This window comes from Gopherus flavomarginatus, chromosome 4, assembly GCF_025201925.1.
Source record: "Gopherus flavomarginatus isolate rGopFla2 chromosome 4, rGopFla2.mat.asm, whole genome shotgun sequence".
Classification (NCBI taxonomy): domain Eukaryota; kingdom Metazoa; phylum Chordata; order Testudines; family Testudinidae; genus Gopherus; species Gopherus flavomarginatus.
In genome coordinates, this window is record NC_066620.1 from 127,517,118 (window position 1) to 127,533,224 (window position 16,107).

At 39.1% G+C, this 16,107-nt stretch overlaps 2 protein-coding genes across 4 annotated transcripts in view; both read right to left on the reverse strand.

The window, feature by feature from the left end:
- LOC127049179 (uncharacterized) overlaps positions 1-16,107 on the reverse strand; it is a 419,610-nt gene that overhangs the window by 224,781 nt on the left and 178,722 nt on the right. The window lies entirely within an intron of this gene.
- Positions 1-16,107, reverse strand: part of DSE (dermatan sulfate epimerase) — a 50,840-nt gene that overhangs the window by 19,319 nt on the left and 15,414 nt on the right. For 2 of the 3 annotated variants that reach the window (XM_050949516.1, XM_050949517.1), the window contains exon 2: positions 14,947-15,415. In XM_050949516.1, coding sequence (XP_050805473.1) covers positions 14,947-15,362 — 416 coding nt within the window. In that variant the 5' untranslated portion in view covers positions 15,363-15,415. Of the gene's footprint in view, positions 1-14,946; positions 15,416-16,107 lie in introns of those variants that run through there. The other variant, XM_050949518.1, reaches the window with a different exon arrangement.

Sequence of the window (16,107 nt, forward strand, 5' to 3'; positions counted from 1 at the left end):
TTTGACAACTGCAAACATTTCCAAATAAATTAACTGAGACGCTAACTGACTTAGGTGAACAAGTCTGCACACATCTAGGGTGTTTTTTTTTTTTTTTTTTTTTACTGTCTCCTTAGAGCCACAAAACTTGGGAAGTCTGGTTAATCCATTATATGCTTTTGCATCTTTCTTTTGCACTAAAATGACTCTGAACTATGTGATCTTATTAATAAAGAGATAGATTTCTTTGTACTTTAAATGTTACATTCTGCCTGACTAACAATCTCATGAAATACCATTGACTTTGATGGAATTGCATGATGTACAATTCAGGACAGAATTTAGACCCATTAATTCATTTTGGGTGCAGATTGCTTTTACGAAAAATTTAATTTACACCAACAGAGCATGGGAGCTCAGAAGGTGAATTCTTCTCTATCAAACACAGAAGGTGCCTCATGTGACTATTAAACATTGTCTACACTAGAAAATGCTATACACATTTTCCAGCTATGGTGTACAACTCCATACAACGAGGAGTCCTTATGGCACCTTAGAAACTAACAGATTTATTTGAGTATAAGCTTTTGTGGGCTAGAACCCACTTCATCAGATGCATGGAGTGGAAAATACAGTAGCAGGTATAAATACATGAAAAGATGTGAGTTGTCTTACCATGTGTGAGGTCAGACTAACAAGACAATTCAATTGACAGCAGGATACCAAGGAAGAAAAAATAACTTTTGAAGTGGTAATGAGAGTGGCCCATTTCAGACAGTTGACAAGAAGGTGTGAACAACAGTAGGGGAAAAATAGTATTGGGGAAATTAGGTTTAGGTTTTGTAATGTCTGTTTTTGCTGATACAGATTAACACAGCTACCACTCTGAAAACTGCATACTGAATCCCAGAGTTTTCACCTCTATGTCGTGAACAACTGATCAGTGTACAGACCCTTGAACAAGTATTCAGAGACCCCCTCATTTTCAAATCATGTTATTTTGGTTCTTACTAGATCTTTGCACATTCAAAGCTCAGTCTGTGTTCAGGAGGCAGAGGTGCCATTGTAAGTGCCTTATCCTGGAACAGCTTAAATATGGCAGGGGCCAATGGGTGAACTACAGTAAATTAATGAGAAGGGAACCATTTTAGAGCTAAGTTCAAAGCTCAACTTCACTGTAAGTGGAAGCATCTTTAAATACAATCACAGCTTGTATATTGGAATCAATGTAAACAATTTGGCAATCTTTCGCCATACTTCATCATAAATGTAATAGTACTGCTAGAGTTCACAGTATCTGGGTTCTACTATGGTGATTTTAGGTTAGAATCAACATAAGAAACGTAAGAATGGCCCGTACTGGGTCAGACCAAAGGTCCATCTAGCCCAGTATCCTGTCTTTCGACAGTGGCCAAAGCCAGGTGTCCCAAAGGGAATGAACAAAACAGGTAATCATTGAGTGATCCACCTCCTGTTGCCCATTCTCAGCTTCTGGCAAACAGAGGCTATGGACACCATCCCTGGACATCCTGGCTGATAGCCATTGATGGACCTATCCTCCATGAATTTATCTAGTTCTTTTCTGAACCCTGTTGTTGTCATGGTCTTCACAAAATCCTCTGACAAGGAGTTCCACAGGTTGACTCTGCGTTGTGTGAAAAAATACTTCCTTTTGTTTGTTTTAAACTTTCTGCCTATTAATTTCATTAGGTGACCCTAGTTCTTGTGTTATGAGGAGTAAATAACACTTCCCTATTTACTTTCTCCACACCAGTCATGACTTTATATACCTCTATCATATCCCTCCTCAGTCGTCTCTTTTCCAAGCTGAAAAGTCCCTCTTATTAATGTCTCCTCATATGGCAGCCATTCCATACCCCTAATCATTTTTGTTGCCCTTTTCAGAACCTTTTCCAAGTCTAATGTATCTTTTTTGAGACAGGGCGACCACATCTGCATGTAGTATTCAAAACGTGGGTGTACCATGGATTTATATAGAGGCAATACGATATTTTCTGTCTTATTATCTATCCCTCTCTTAATGATGCTGAGCATTCTGTTCGCTTTTTTGACTACCACTGCACATTGAGTGGATGTTTTCAGAGAACTATCCACAATGACTCCAACATCTCTTTCTTGAGTGGTAACAGCTAATTTAGACCCCATCATTTTATATGCATAGTTAGGATTGTTTTCCAATGTGCATTACTTTGCATGAAGTGTAGAATACTACTAATTCAAATATTAAAACATTTTGAGTGAATGTGAGTTCATTACAAACATGTTTTTTAACAAAATAAGGAATTTCAGCTACCCAGGAGAGGGTCAGATTTGCTCCCTTTTCAGTGAACTTAACTTGGCTTTTTGATATATAAAAGTTCTTGCCTTTCTGTCTGTCAGAAACTTCCTCTAGATTCTACAGCTGAAGTAGACAACATTGACACAAGTAGTTACATGCCCAAGACAAACTTTACATCAGTAGAGTACCTGCCCAAGCTTAAACTAAATCATTCTGCAATAACACTAAATAGTAACTTGCCCGACAACAAGAATGAAACACTAACTTGTCTCCAACAGAAAGTATCAAATCAAAGAGGATCAAACTTAACACACTGCTTTAACAGTCATGGAAAAGAGCCAATCTCTATACTTATGATGAAGCTTGTATTTCATGGGCCAGATTTTTAGCTGCTAAATCAGCATTCCATTAATGTAATTAACTTCAATAGAGCTATTCTAATTCACACCACCTGAGGATCTGACCCGCAGACTCTAACACAGAAAGTAAAGTACAAAAGCAGCACAGGAAATTTAAACTTGCCCTGATACTCATGAAACTTCAACAAATATGTGACTCACATTAAGCCAAATTGAAACCTAAAAAATCTGTTAGCCAGGTGACACATTTCTTAAATGACAGCTGCAACCCCCAGGTCCACTGCCCAGATGGAACACCTAGCTCCTAAAGAAATGCACCAAGGGAGTTGCTGCTGACATACTGTAGAAATGAATGCACAAATATTTTGTGATGATATATCTGGAGGTCAGGGTTCATGATGTACTCATTTAAAAATGAATTTGCATCTGACTTTTTGGGGCATGGAGGGGAGAAGGGTTACTCATAGTTAGAGACATTTAAAGAGGTCGGCATCCCATTCTAAGCAGTCAACCATAAAAACAGGATAATGGAGGACGGTGATGTCAATTCCAGGTAACTGTGGTAGGCACAGTAGAAGGGTTTTATTTTAAAAGGTTAGCAAACTGCTCCCTGTCATCTCCCATACACTTTAATCACTTCACTGCTGTTTCACATATCTAGCATGGCATGAGTTACAATGAATATTCACAGATATGTCATCATTGGCAGATATATCATCTTTCAAGTGACAAGGTTCCGGTGGATCCCTAGCATGTCAGAGAATATCATCATGTTACTGCCTCACACAGGCTGCAGGAAAAAAATAATCCAACGGTGTTACTGGGACTCATGTTAAGCCGATTATCATGAGCTATGTGGTGCACATAGGCAGCTCCAAGTGTAGACATGGCCTTAGTGACCTATATAAATGAAGACAGTTCTTGATGGACAAACATCTGCATCACAACAACTGGAACCCTTGCTGCAAGTCACAGAAGAGAAAATGGTCAACCACTATATGGTTCTGGAAACTGAACTCCCCTCTCATTCCTAGAGCGATTCCTAGAGGAAGACCAAGTACTGTGTAGGACCATTACTCAATGAGGAGGGGGAAAATAATAACAGAAAATGTGGGAATGGCTTAATGATTTATTTGTTTCAGTTTTCACCAAGAAGGTTGGTCATGACTGGACGTCTAACATAGTGAATGTCAGTGAAAATGATGTAGGATCAGAGGCTAAAATAGGAAAAGAACAAATTAAAAATTACTCAGAAAACTAGATGTCTTCAAGTCACCAGAATATTCAAGGAGCTGACTGAGGAAATATCTGAGCCGTCAGAGATTATCACTGAAAAGTAGGAAGAGAGGAGAGATTCCAGAAGACTGGAAAAGGGCAAATATAGTGCCAATCTATAAAAAAGGAAATAAGGACAACCTGGGGAATTATAGACCAGTCAGTTTAACTTCTGTGCCCAGAAAGATAATGGAGCAAATAATTATGCAATCAATTTGCAAATACCTAGAACAGGGGTGGGCAGACTTTTTGGGCCGAGGGCCACATTTGTGTGGGGAAATTGTATGCAGGGCTGGGGCAGGGGGTTGGGGCGCAGGAGTGGTGCGGAGTGTATGAGGGGGTCAGAACAGGGAGTTGGGGTGCAAGGTGCAGGTAGGAGGCTTAGGGCAGGGAGTTAGGAGGTGGGGTGCAGGAGGGGTTCAGGCTCCGGCCTGGCGCTGCTTACTTCAAGTGGCTCTGGGGTAGCAGCGGCGCGCACCGGGTCCAGGACAGGCTCCCTGCATGCTTGCCCTGTCCCCAGACCCGCGCCACTCCAGGAAGCACTGTGGCCCCTGGAGGTGGGGAGGAGGGGGATGGAGGGCTCCACATGCGCTGCCCTTGCCAATGGGAGCTGTGGGGGACTGTGCCCGGAGGGGTGAAATCCCATGGGCCGGATCCAAAGCTGTAGTTTGCCCACTCCTGATCTAGAAGATAATAAGATGATAAGTAACAGTCAGCATAGATTTGTCAAGAATAAACTGTGTCAAACTAAACTGATAGCTTTCTTTGACAGGGTAACAAGCTTGTACATCATGCTAAGTTATCTGGACAAACTGGAGAAATGGTCTGAAGTAAATAGGATGAAATTCAATAAGGACAAATGCAAAGTACTCCACTTAGGAAGGAACAATCAGTTGCACACATTACAAAATGGGAACTGGCTGCCTAGGAAGGAGTACTGCGGAGAGGGATCTGGGGGTCATAGTGGATCATAAGATAAATATGACTCAACAGTGTAACACTGTTACAAAAAAAGAAAACATCATTCTGGGGTGTATTAGCAGGCGTGTTGTAAGCAAGACACAAGAAGTAATTCTTCCACTCTACTCCATGCTGACTAGGCCTCAACTAGAGTATTGTGTCCAGTTCTGGGCGCCACATTTCAGGAAAGATGAGGACAAACTGGAGAAAGTCCAGAGAAGAGTGACAAAAATTATTAAAGGTCTAGAAAACATGACCTATGAAAAAAATTGCATTTGTTTAGTCTGGAAAAGAGAAGACTGAGAGGGGACATGATAACAGTTTTCAAGTTTGTTACAAGGAGGAGGGAGAAGAATTGTTCTTCTTGACCTATGAGGATAGGACAAGAAGCAACGGGCTTAAATTGCAGCAAGAGAGGTTTAGGTTGGACATTAGGAAAAACTTCCTGTCAGAGTGGTTATGCACTGGAATAAATTGCCTAGGGAACTTGTGGAATCTCCATGAATGGACATTTTTAAGAGCAGGTTAGACAAATACCAGTCAGGGATGGTCTAGATAATACTTAGTCCTGCCATGAGTGCAGGGGACTGGACTAGGTGACCTCTAGAGGTCCCTTCCAGTCCTATGATTCTATGATTTGGAAAACACACTGCTGGTTAAGAATGGGGAAAGTTGTAATTATTTGTCTGTGCTGCACCTGTTCTGTGGATAAACAGATTTTGTCTCTTGGGCTGTCAATCTACCACCTAACACTAAAATATTAAATTAGAAATATTGGATGTATTTATATCTTCAGAGAGAGGTTAAAAATATCCCTGGGAGGGGATATCCCTGAATAACAGCAACTCTATCATCTTGCCACGAATAAAAAGTGACAGCAAGCAGGATGAACCACTTAGTGACCATAATCTTACTGAGTATTTGGCTAAACAGAGTCATCCACAGTTTTTGCTTGGGAGAAGTCTTAACAGAAAAACTCAGAAGGAAGAGACATCTCTTAGAACTACTCTTACTGCTCCAGAATCTGCCATGCAATTAGGACTTACTTTACACTTCCCAAAGAAAGGAGAATAGATATTTTTTAGAGATGGCAACAGAAGGAAGACATGAAGGAGATCACACAAACATGAAAACTTATTCTAAGGAGTTACCACTATTATAGTAAACTCTTTGTAAACTTTGGATGAGGCAAGACATGTATCCAAAATATACTAGAGTCCATGCAATTAAGAAGGAAGGATTACTTGAATTTTTTGAACAGACTCAGAACAGCTTTCATTCATAGGCCTTAAATGTATCCTTATAAATAGAGGCAAATGAACAAAAATATACTTATGGCTTATATATGGTAAATGATACTGTAGTACAAAAATGCATATCATTTAGAAGAGGCACCTATTGGAAGCTTGCCAAACTTTACAGGAAGAAAGAATTTATAATATTGTTCAGCTATCTAACATAAGGCTCTTTATTTTCAGTTCATAAGAAATCTTTGTTGCATTATTTTAAACAAAGAGAAGTTGACACAATCAACTTTTTGATTTGGCTCCTGCCTGTAAAACGGAAGGGAAATACTGACAATCTTATATAAGTAATGTTGCTTGAAACAACTTGCTTCTTAGATGCTTTTCAAGAGTCTGGCCTGGTGCAAGATGGCATCTATTTTGGATTTGACATCTTCTAAGAATCAATAAGCTGTAAGGTAAAAAGTTAGAGCCCAGACCTGTAATCCCCTTGTGACTACTGACATAAATGGGACCATCAGTATCCATGCACTGCAATTTAATTAACTGGATTCCATAGGAGTAATCAGAGGTTGACTCTTTAAGGGAAGTAGTGAAGATGGATTCCATCTCCACTTAAAACATTAGAGGAAGTTTTAGATAGGCATAACTTAGTTAGAATATGCGTAGGACACTGGCATTAATATTCTTACTCTTGTGAAATGTCCCATGAGATTTTAAGTGACCATGAGTAGTCAAGAAGGTCTCTGCTTCATTGCTTGACAGCATTTCCAGTGCCCAGTAAACACCATTAAGGGGCCTTAAATTCACTCAAGGACAAAGTGTGCCAACTAATGTATTACCAAACATTAATTCCTCTTTATTAGGCTACCAACTTCTTTTTCATATTTAGTTGGCTTCTGCTCCCTTAAGCCACCATTTCTCTTTTCAGAAACTGTTTTCTTTAGTCTCTCCATCATTTTCTCTAATCTGTAGTGAGGCCAAAATTTAGCAGCACTAAGAAATATTAGCAGAGAAAAAGTAGATTAAAAACTTCTAACCTGAATTGCTATGGAATTATTTTATACCCTTCAAACATTTTGATGCATTTGCTTTAATTTAGAAATATTCATTCTTTCACATTCATATACAGCTCTCTCATTGATTTAACTAGTTAAGGCACTATCAAGAAGAAACTTTTAGAAACGATTTACTGAATAATCTTCATGCAGTGCACTTCTGTTTTTGAAACTAGGGCTTCACAAGATAGCCTCATAGTAGCTTATTGTCAACATCATTCTTCTGAAAACTAAGACAAAACATAATGGGTATTATCTAGACATTGTGATGTCTCCAGAAGTTCCCAAGGACTTGTGTGACTAGGGAAGTATCTGAGGAATTCTCTGACAGTACAAGAAGGGAAAGAGAGACAGGGGTTAGAAAGAAGGGTAGGACCTGGGTTATCTATGCAAGAGAAGACCAAACTAAAAAAAACCTACCAGTGTTTGCATTAGTCCCTGAATTATTAATTTTCACAGGCATTCCAAAATCCAATGAAGTGTATGAAAAGATACCTATTTATTTTGATAGGCTTCAGATCAGACCTCTGATTACCCCTTAAAATTACCCTTTTTATGTTAATATACCCAATGTAAAACTGAAAAGGGACATATCAATAAATCCCCCAAATTTGGCTGATCTTAAATATTTCTATATCTTGGTAGCAAGTGTCCTTTGGTGTTTAATTTAAAGAAATCACATTCCATACCTAAAGGAGTAAATCCTGCAATGTGCTGAATACCTTTAATGCTTAACGTAGACAATGGAGTGTGAGAATTTTCAGCACCTCTCAGAGGATGCTCAGTAGCTTGCTGGGGTAGCTTCTGAGAAAATAAAAAAGATCTACAAAAATTGCACATTACTATTTCTGTGGGGTCCTGGGAAAAAAAGATGTGCTCATGCTCCTTTTCCTAGTTCTGCTGCAGCAGTCACAAGCTCACAATGGTGCTAGTACACAAAAGACGAAGGAAGTACTAATAGTCATGTTCACTTCAGCTCACTTCAAAACGTGGGGGGTGGGAAATCAGCATTGGCCGTATGTAAAGGGCAAAATGCAACTTTCCTTACTAATTTAAGTTTTCTAGAGCACATTTCAAAACAAAAAGAATTTGGTTATAATGTAGCTCTTAGACTGTCTGGGGGGAGAGGGGAGAGCACACTAACCATTATTTTTTGGATCTGTGAGACTCCTCTATTCCCCTCTCATTCATCTTCCTCCATTGCCATTAAAACCACTCTCATGCCACTCAAACACCCTCTTCTCTTTTTTTATCTACACATGCAGGGAGATTCCAGATTTTTGACTTTCATTAGAAGAACGATTGTTTGGAAATTGTAGTTATAATTAGTATTAATCATAAACCTTCTGTGTTCATATGTTATAAAGCTTATTTTACTAGTGTTGAATGCCATAACAAGGTACAGTTCCTTTCAGAAACAGATATTATATTTTATTATTTCAACAGACTTTCTGGTACTTTGCAGCAAATGTTTATACCAGACATGCCACAAAAATGAGCTGTACTGTAAACTCTCAATATCAGTTTAACCATTCTTTCTTAGTGAGCCAAGCTGAGCTGCCTGTTGCAAATATATGAAGAAACACTTTGGCCTTATGATAAAATTTACTTTTAAAAAAAATTCTAGATTCTTTTAGGATTTTTTTTTAAATTAAGAAATGGACTGGCCAAATGATTGCTGTATCCTCCATGCCTCTCTTACAGAAGTTTCCATGACACAATCTTATGAAAAAAAAAAAACTAGTTGACCATTATTTGAATATATCTGGTGGCGGTTACTTATGAGTCCAGGAGATAGTCCTGCGGGTGTGAGACCTTCATAAACTTTATGGTCATGGTGCAATCTCCTTTCAGCATATGTGAATTCTGTACTGAACAGAACCTGAAAATTGATGGAAAGAGTATGGTGGGCTCCATAACTTTGAACAAGGTATCCCAAAAGGCTAATGGGGTAAGAGTTAACAAGGGATGAGATTTGCAATACCATAATCTCTTGTTAGTCATTGCCTCATTCACTACTGTTTCGTTAGAAAGTTTGCATTTGCGTGACTACAGTTCTTCCACATATAAGGCCCATCAAGTAAGACGTATCTTCAGATTGCACTCTCTGCTAAGGAATGTGATGGGGAAATGTTTGCATTAACAAAATGGCCTGCGGACAATGAAAAAAATATTTTGACCTCTGCTACACAGATTTTGCCTTTCAGAATGCCCAATCTCACTGTAATAAGGACAGAGAACTTGTGAAAGTAAAGGGCATAGGATTGCACAGTTTTAAGGTTGGCTGGGTTAAAAAGAAATGCTTTAAAATATAAAACCTGATGAGACTCTTATGTCTACATGATGTGGGTCTCTAATTACATAACTCATTTCTGAAATAGGCATAGCAAGCATATGGAAATAATTGCTATTACATATCCCGTCAGCCAAAAATGCGCTCTTGCTAGGAAAAATTCTAGAAGCTAATGACAGATAAAATGCCAGAGAGCTAATCTATAACCTCCACAATTATCCTCTTTTCTTTAAGAGGTTCCCCAAACAATATACTATGGATTAAATAAAAGGACAAACTTTTCCTGAGATTTCAGACAAATTTCAAGTCAAATCCCACGAAAACCAAACTAATTATTTGGATAAATGGGGTCTCTTTATCTTCTTAATGTCCCAGTACAAGCGTTTTTAAAATGTATCTTTTGATTAACTGTTGGAAGACTGACTTTCTGTTGTGCTCTTTCTTCCTTACTAGATTCCAAAGGATCCTCTGCATTCATATTATTTCTTTAATGATTGACAATGTTTCTCCATTAATAGTTGCTTTTTGTTTACTTCAAAAATAACCTTCATCAGGGTAGCCGTCAGTAATATGCTACCAATATTTCCTGCTGTAACCAACAGTTCAATTTTCTGTTTAGATTTTTTGAATGGGAACTGACTTAAGATTTTTCTTTATTACATATTATAAATTCATCACTGTAATAAAAAGATAAAATCACTTAGACACTTAGGTTTTCTGTAATTTATATAACAGTTTCATATTTTATCATAATTATACTATGGAAAAAATAAATTATATTCAAACAATGGAAAGAGCCTCATTCACACAAGAATGAAATTTTAAAATGACAATTTTTACTCTCAGTACACTCCATCATGCCCTGGAATAAAGCCTGTGGCACTTAGAATCACACTTATTTTATTTAAATATGGCCAAAGTCACCAAAACTCCTGTTTTCGTTTTATGGTAGATCTTAAACACTTATGTGAAGTGATCTTCACTTACAATTTTAAAAATTAAGGGTGTTAATTTTCAGATTCAGTGTCATCTTCGTAGCAATCAAAGCAAAACCCAGATGTAACAGCAGAAGAAATCAAGCTGCTAACAACAAAACTTTGAGAAAGCCAGATTTGAAACATTCCAATATATTGAGATGAATCCTGTCAATGACAGAATGACATTTTAAAAGAAACAATGTTATTTACCTCACACTTATTAAATCAGTGAGGTTGTACTAATATCAACAAGAAAGATAATTTTCTTCCATAATTCCAAGCAAATTAGGTATATTTAAATAAACTCTATAGCAAGACAGGTCCAAGTTTTCTGAAGCTCCATTCCTGTGATAGTGCACGCAATGTTCTATTCTGCATAGGTTCATCTACCATGCTCCTCAGTGTAGTATCAGAGCCCCATCTAGTAGTCCAATAGTATGTTAAGCAATGTAACTAAAATCTGTCATGTGTCTGTTCTCTCATTCTCTCTCAAGGGGGGAAAAGTGTGTGCAGTGGAGCATGTGTTGCTATGTATTTATGTTTGAGAAAGCAAAGTCAAACAAATGTGCCCTTGGAGTGAAAGGTGGCGAGAACGATCTCGAGAAACTTTGTCTCCCATACAGATGAGCTTTACCCTTATTGTATGAAGTTCCTTTGTGCCAGAGGAGTGAAGTTGTCAACTGTCATCTTCATTGTGGTGCTTTAGTGGATCTTGTGGATACACTGGAATCTGAAGACTTGTTTGCATAGCATCTCTGTAGCAATCCATGGCTATCCAAGGCTCCCAAATTCACTTGGGAGAGGGAAGTCACAACAAGAACGCATTTGCTTTCCATGATTTGCCGAGTAGCAGAGAGAGTGAAAGCTGGGACATCTTGAATAGCTCAAGAGCCAAATTCTCTCCCCGAGTGCAAGGCCTGAGAAAAAGGGTTTTGTGCAGTAAATTGCTACAGAAATCAGGGAACGGAATCCTTTCCCAAGTTTAAAAGACTAAATGTGTGATTTTTAATTTTGTTGATCCATGTATTTGGGGACCTAATTGCCATGCCACTATCTTTCTCCCAAAAATCCCCTTTGTGGTGTGTGGCTAAAGCTTCTGTTCTGTGGCATTCTCCCACAACGCCCAGCCAGTGCAGAATCTCTGCATCCTACTCCCCCACTTACACTCTGTTCTGTTCTAGTTCCTAGACCACCATGATAGGGTTTGTTGGGTTTTTTAACCCTCTCACTTCATGATGCAGCAGTACCACAGCAGTTCTGCTGCTTTTCAAGTCATGGGATACCCATGCGGTAGGACTGGGCTCACAGTCAAACTAAATTCCTCCTGAGACTCCTTTGAGTCTGTAGAGAGACCCAGAGGACATCTCCAGGGTGACAGACTCTTAATAAGACTCCTTATAAATAATAAAAAATAAAAATAACTTGCTTGGTACTCTGAATAGGTTTAGGTCAGGGCAGGCCAATGACAGGTTTTGATAAGGAACCGTCACTGGTTTTTATTAAAAAGCAACTAGTGAAGAATTTTTCCTGCATATAATTCACCTCTTTCTCTATCTCACCTCTCCTAAGGGTTTTATCTGGGCTTGGAAGGATTATATTTTTAATCAGTAAATGTTGACAAACATCTATTCCACCATAGATGCAGAAAACCAATGAAAAAATAATAATCAATATGTACAAAATGTAGGCAAAGTAAGAAAAACACTCCTTGAAAACTTAATTTGATTTGAAGACATTTTGTTGTGTATTTTGACCTGTGATGTGATGCTGACAATCTGTGTTTCAACAGTTAAAGCTTTCACTTTTGAATTTCAACATCTACTGTCATTAAATTATGGTCTGACCATCCCCCTTGCATAGTTTTCCACAAAAGTGAAAATATAAATAGATAAAAATAGAAAACAATGCTTAAAAATAAACATTAGAATTTTGATGGATATTTTTGAATTCTGCCAAGCCTAGTTTTGTAGAGCTACAGCCCCAATCCTGCATGCTGCTCCATGTGGGCTCAGAGGCATTAGCGCATAGTTTTTATGTTAATCTTGAATAATCTTATTTGTCATTTTCTTTTATTCTGTGTCTGTCACTTGTAACTATAAGGAACAGTGATTAAAGAAAGGGGAAGCACTGACCTCAGAACACACTGCTATCGAAGGCACAGGGAGACAAATATTAACTCTGCACAGTGTATGAAAACGCAACAAGGTTTAAGAGGCAATGTAAATCCATTATGTTTTCCCTCTAAAAGTTAAACCATGATCTAAAGTGACACTTACTATTAAAATACAGGAAAATCAACAACTGCTCTACACAGCAGAGGTTACATATTGAGTGTAGGATGACTGTCAGAGACCAAGCAGCACAGTTGGCTTATAAAGAAAAAAGATTTTCCAGTCCAGACAGCTTAAAAAGAAAATAGAATGATTTAGTCCCCCCACCCCCACCTTGGGAAAAGAGACCAAACAAAAACACGGGCACAAAAACTACTATAAACTACAGCATAAACAACGTAGCTCACAATAACATGGGGTTCATTAGTCAACTCAGATCAAGATCTTCCCTGGCTAGCTCTCTTTCTCCTGATGTTTCTGCAGGTTTGTTTCTTTCAATCCTGTTTCCTTTGTCCCAGGTTCTCATTTGCTAACCTGCAGCATCTTTGCCCTCAACAGGTTTAGGCTAATCTGGCTGTCCCAACCATTAGTAGTCTAGCAACCATCATCACTAGCTGTTACAAAGCGGTATGCATTTGCCTATTTGTCCTTTCCCTAGGTCTGGGATGAATGAATGTTGCAGATATTAATGAAAAGAAAACAAGCAACAGAAGAAAGCACTACCTTTCACTCTATATTCATAGCACAGTCGCTCAAACATAAATACCAGTCAAAACATAAAAACCCCAGAGTAAGAAAGATAAATGAATTTCAAAAGGGAAAACAAGACCAGGCAAACAAACAAAACCAAAGTTTCTTCAAGAGACATATTATCTTTTCATAATGCCTCATTAATTGAAAATCTGATGTGTACAAGACAGGTTCAAGAACAGTATTTTATATCGGTGCTGCAAATCAGGAATGAAAAGCTTTGACAAATTAGACATTTCATACAGTATTTAATCAAGAAAGCAAATGCCACGTGTCATTCTGAATGACGGATTTGATTTAAGTCGACTGAAGAAGTGGGTTTTTTACCCACAAAAGCTTATGCCCAAATAAATCTGTTAGTCTTTAAGGTGCCACCGGACTCCTCGTTGTTTTTATTTAAGACAATGTTATGAAATTTGAAATTAAACACTGGAAAAGACATCTATATACAGTATTAACTCTTACAGATGAAGAATATTATCTTGCACTTCCTCTACTGGTCTTAAAGGACAGAATCTGAAACCCTTACTTACACTGAAAGTAATCTTTTTTCTCTATTAGGTTATGTCTATACTAGAAACATAAGTCAACCTATATTAGGTCGACTTACAGCCACCGCAGTAAGGAGCAGGAGGGAAGCTGCCCAGGGCTTCTTGCTTCCCTATTTCCCACCATAAGTGGGTGTGGGGAAGCTGCCTAGGACTTCTCGCTTCCCCTTTCCCTGTCAGAAGGTGAGGGGAAGTAGCCCAGGGCTTATTGCCCCTGGGGAGCAGGGTCTTCCCCCCTCTTCCTCTCCCCCCACCCACCAGGAGCGAGGCAGCCATGTCAATTTCAGCTAAGAGGGAGTCCAGCCAGATCCCTGTTGGGAGAGTGGGGTCCATTCTTGTCCTGGCTCCCAGCGGGGAGCAGGGTCCAGCCCCACAGCTCTTCAGGGGATTGAGTGGGTGGGGGCTCCCAGGCTTTCTTGTCAATTTCACAGCTCCTGCCATGAAATTGACAAGACATACAACATCAGTAACTTCAGTGTCTACACAGCCACTGTTTTGCCCTAACTACACTGATATGAGCCTTACACCTCTCATGGAGGTGGAGTTATGATGTCAGAGTAGTAGGTCACTTACATTGGTGGGAGGAAGGCTGTAGTGTAGACACTGACATAAGCAGGTTGATTTAAGCTGCCTTACCTCAACCTAACAGTGTAGTGGAGACCAGCCCTTCATGCCTGGCAAAGATAAAAAGCCACCCAACATCTCATGCACAAACCTGGGGTGAAATTCTGCCTCCACTGCAGTAAGTTAGAATTCCCCCTATTGACTTCAACAGAGCCAGGAGGTCACTCCAGGATTGTAAATCTGATGATTCTGTCACAATTAGAATTATTTATAACAGATAATGCTCAATGGAGATTAAAGAGTGGCTGGTGCACCATTTCTAATAGAGGGAAAATTAATTCTCAATATTATTTGTTATCAAACTAAGTATACAGACAACTGAATTATGATTTGGCATATTCAGAAAAGACAAGCATATCAAGTTAAATATAAAAGTCAGTACCTTATACTAACATACTCTCACACATTCCTTCACTCATTCAATTCCAAGTAAAGTTTACGCAGTAAGAACAAAAAGACAAAAATCTACCAACTAGGCTGAGCCGCCATCCTTTCCAAGTAATCCTTGGCCATGTTTATGGCTTCAATATTCTTGGGGTAGAGCACACAGAACATTGCCAGGGCACCCAGATTGTTGCCATAAATTTCATTCCACCGAGCACTGAACTCCTTGGGATCCCAGGGAGGAAGATACTCCAGGGGACTGGACAGCATGGTCTGAACTGCCTCAGTCAGACGAGCTGCAATGTGCTGATGTGTAGTGGCAGCCTTGATCCGCAAATCCTCCACCTCTCCTTTAGAAAAGTACAGCATGGGGTAGCTGTCGTAGTTGGCATTGACAAAAGGAATCACAGCGCTTGGATTCTCATCGGTGCTGGAGGCCAAAGCAAAGCAAACCACATGTATGAAAAACACACTGGGAGCCCCCCGTGTGTGAGTCCTCATTGTGGCATCAGATCTCCAAGTCTCAATGGCAGCCAAACCATCTTTAAAATATCCTAGGGATGACAAACAAGAGTGAAAGGGGGCCATTAGACACAATTCATTGGACAACAGTTGTCATCACAGCATATTTCACAAGAAATCTGATTCAGTCTGGAATTATAAGAAAACATGTGCTGTACAGGTGGCTTTTAAATCATTTTTACATTGATACTTCAGATAAAACCCATTCTGAGCAACCAACTTTAAAATCAGGGAAGGTACATTTTTGGAAAGGCCCTTTCCCACAAACACACCTTTACTCAGATTCCAGAGTGATGAGGATGACATAATACACAGATAGATACAATTCAATATAGAGCTTAAACTCTTGACTTCCTAAGAATCAGAATAATTATGACTGTGCCTAATGTAAAACATCACTGACTGTGCTAGCTAAGGTGGGGGAGGGAAAGAGAAGCAGAGATTATGTTAACAGCAGCCAAGACTGAGTGCTGGATTGGCTGATGTTACCAGCTGTGGAGTAAAGATTTTGGAATGCAAGAGGTTTGTGCTGGGGTCATTTTATACTGTGTATAAGGCCTCTGGTTCTGACACGTCTTCGTTTAAAAAAGAAAAAAGCAAGCAAGCAGCAGAGTCCTGGCAAAGCACATGAAATAAATGGCCCGTAGGGTGTGTGGAGTTTTTTTCTTATTATTATTTTAAAGGGCCTTCCATTTTGCATGTGGAGATTTATTACCAGACACTA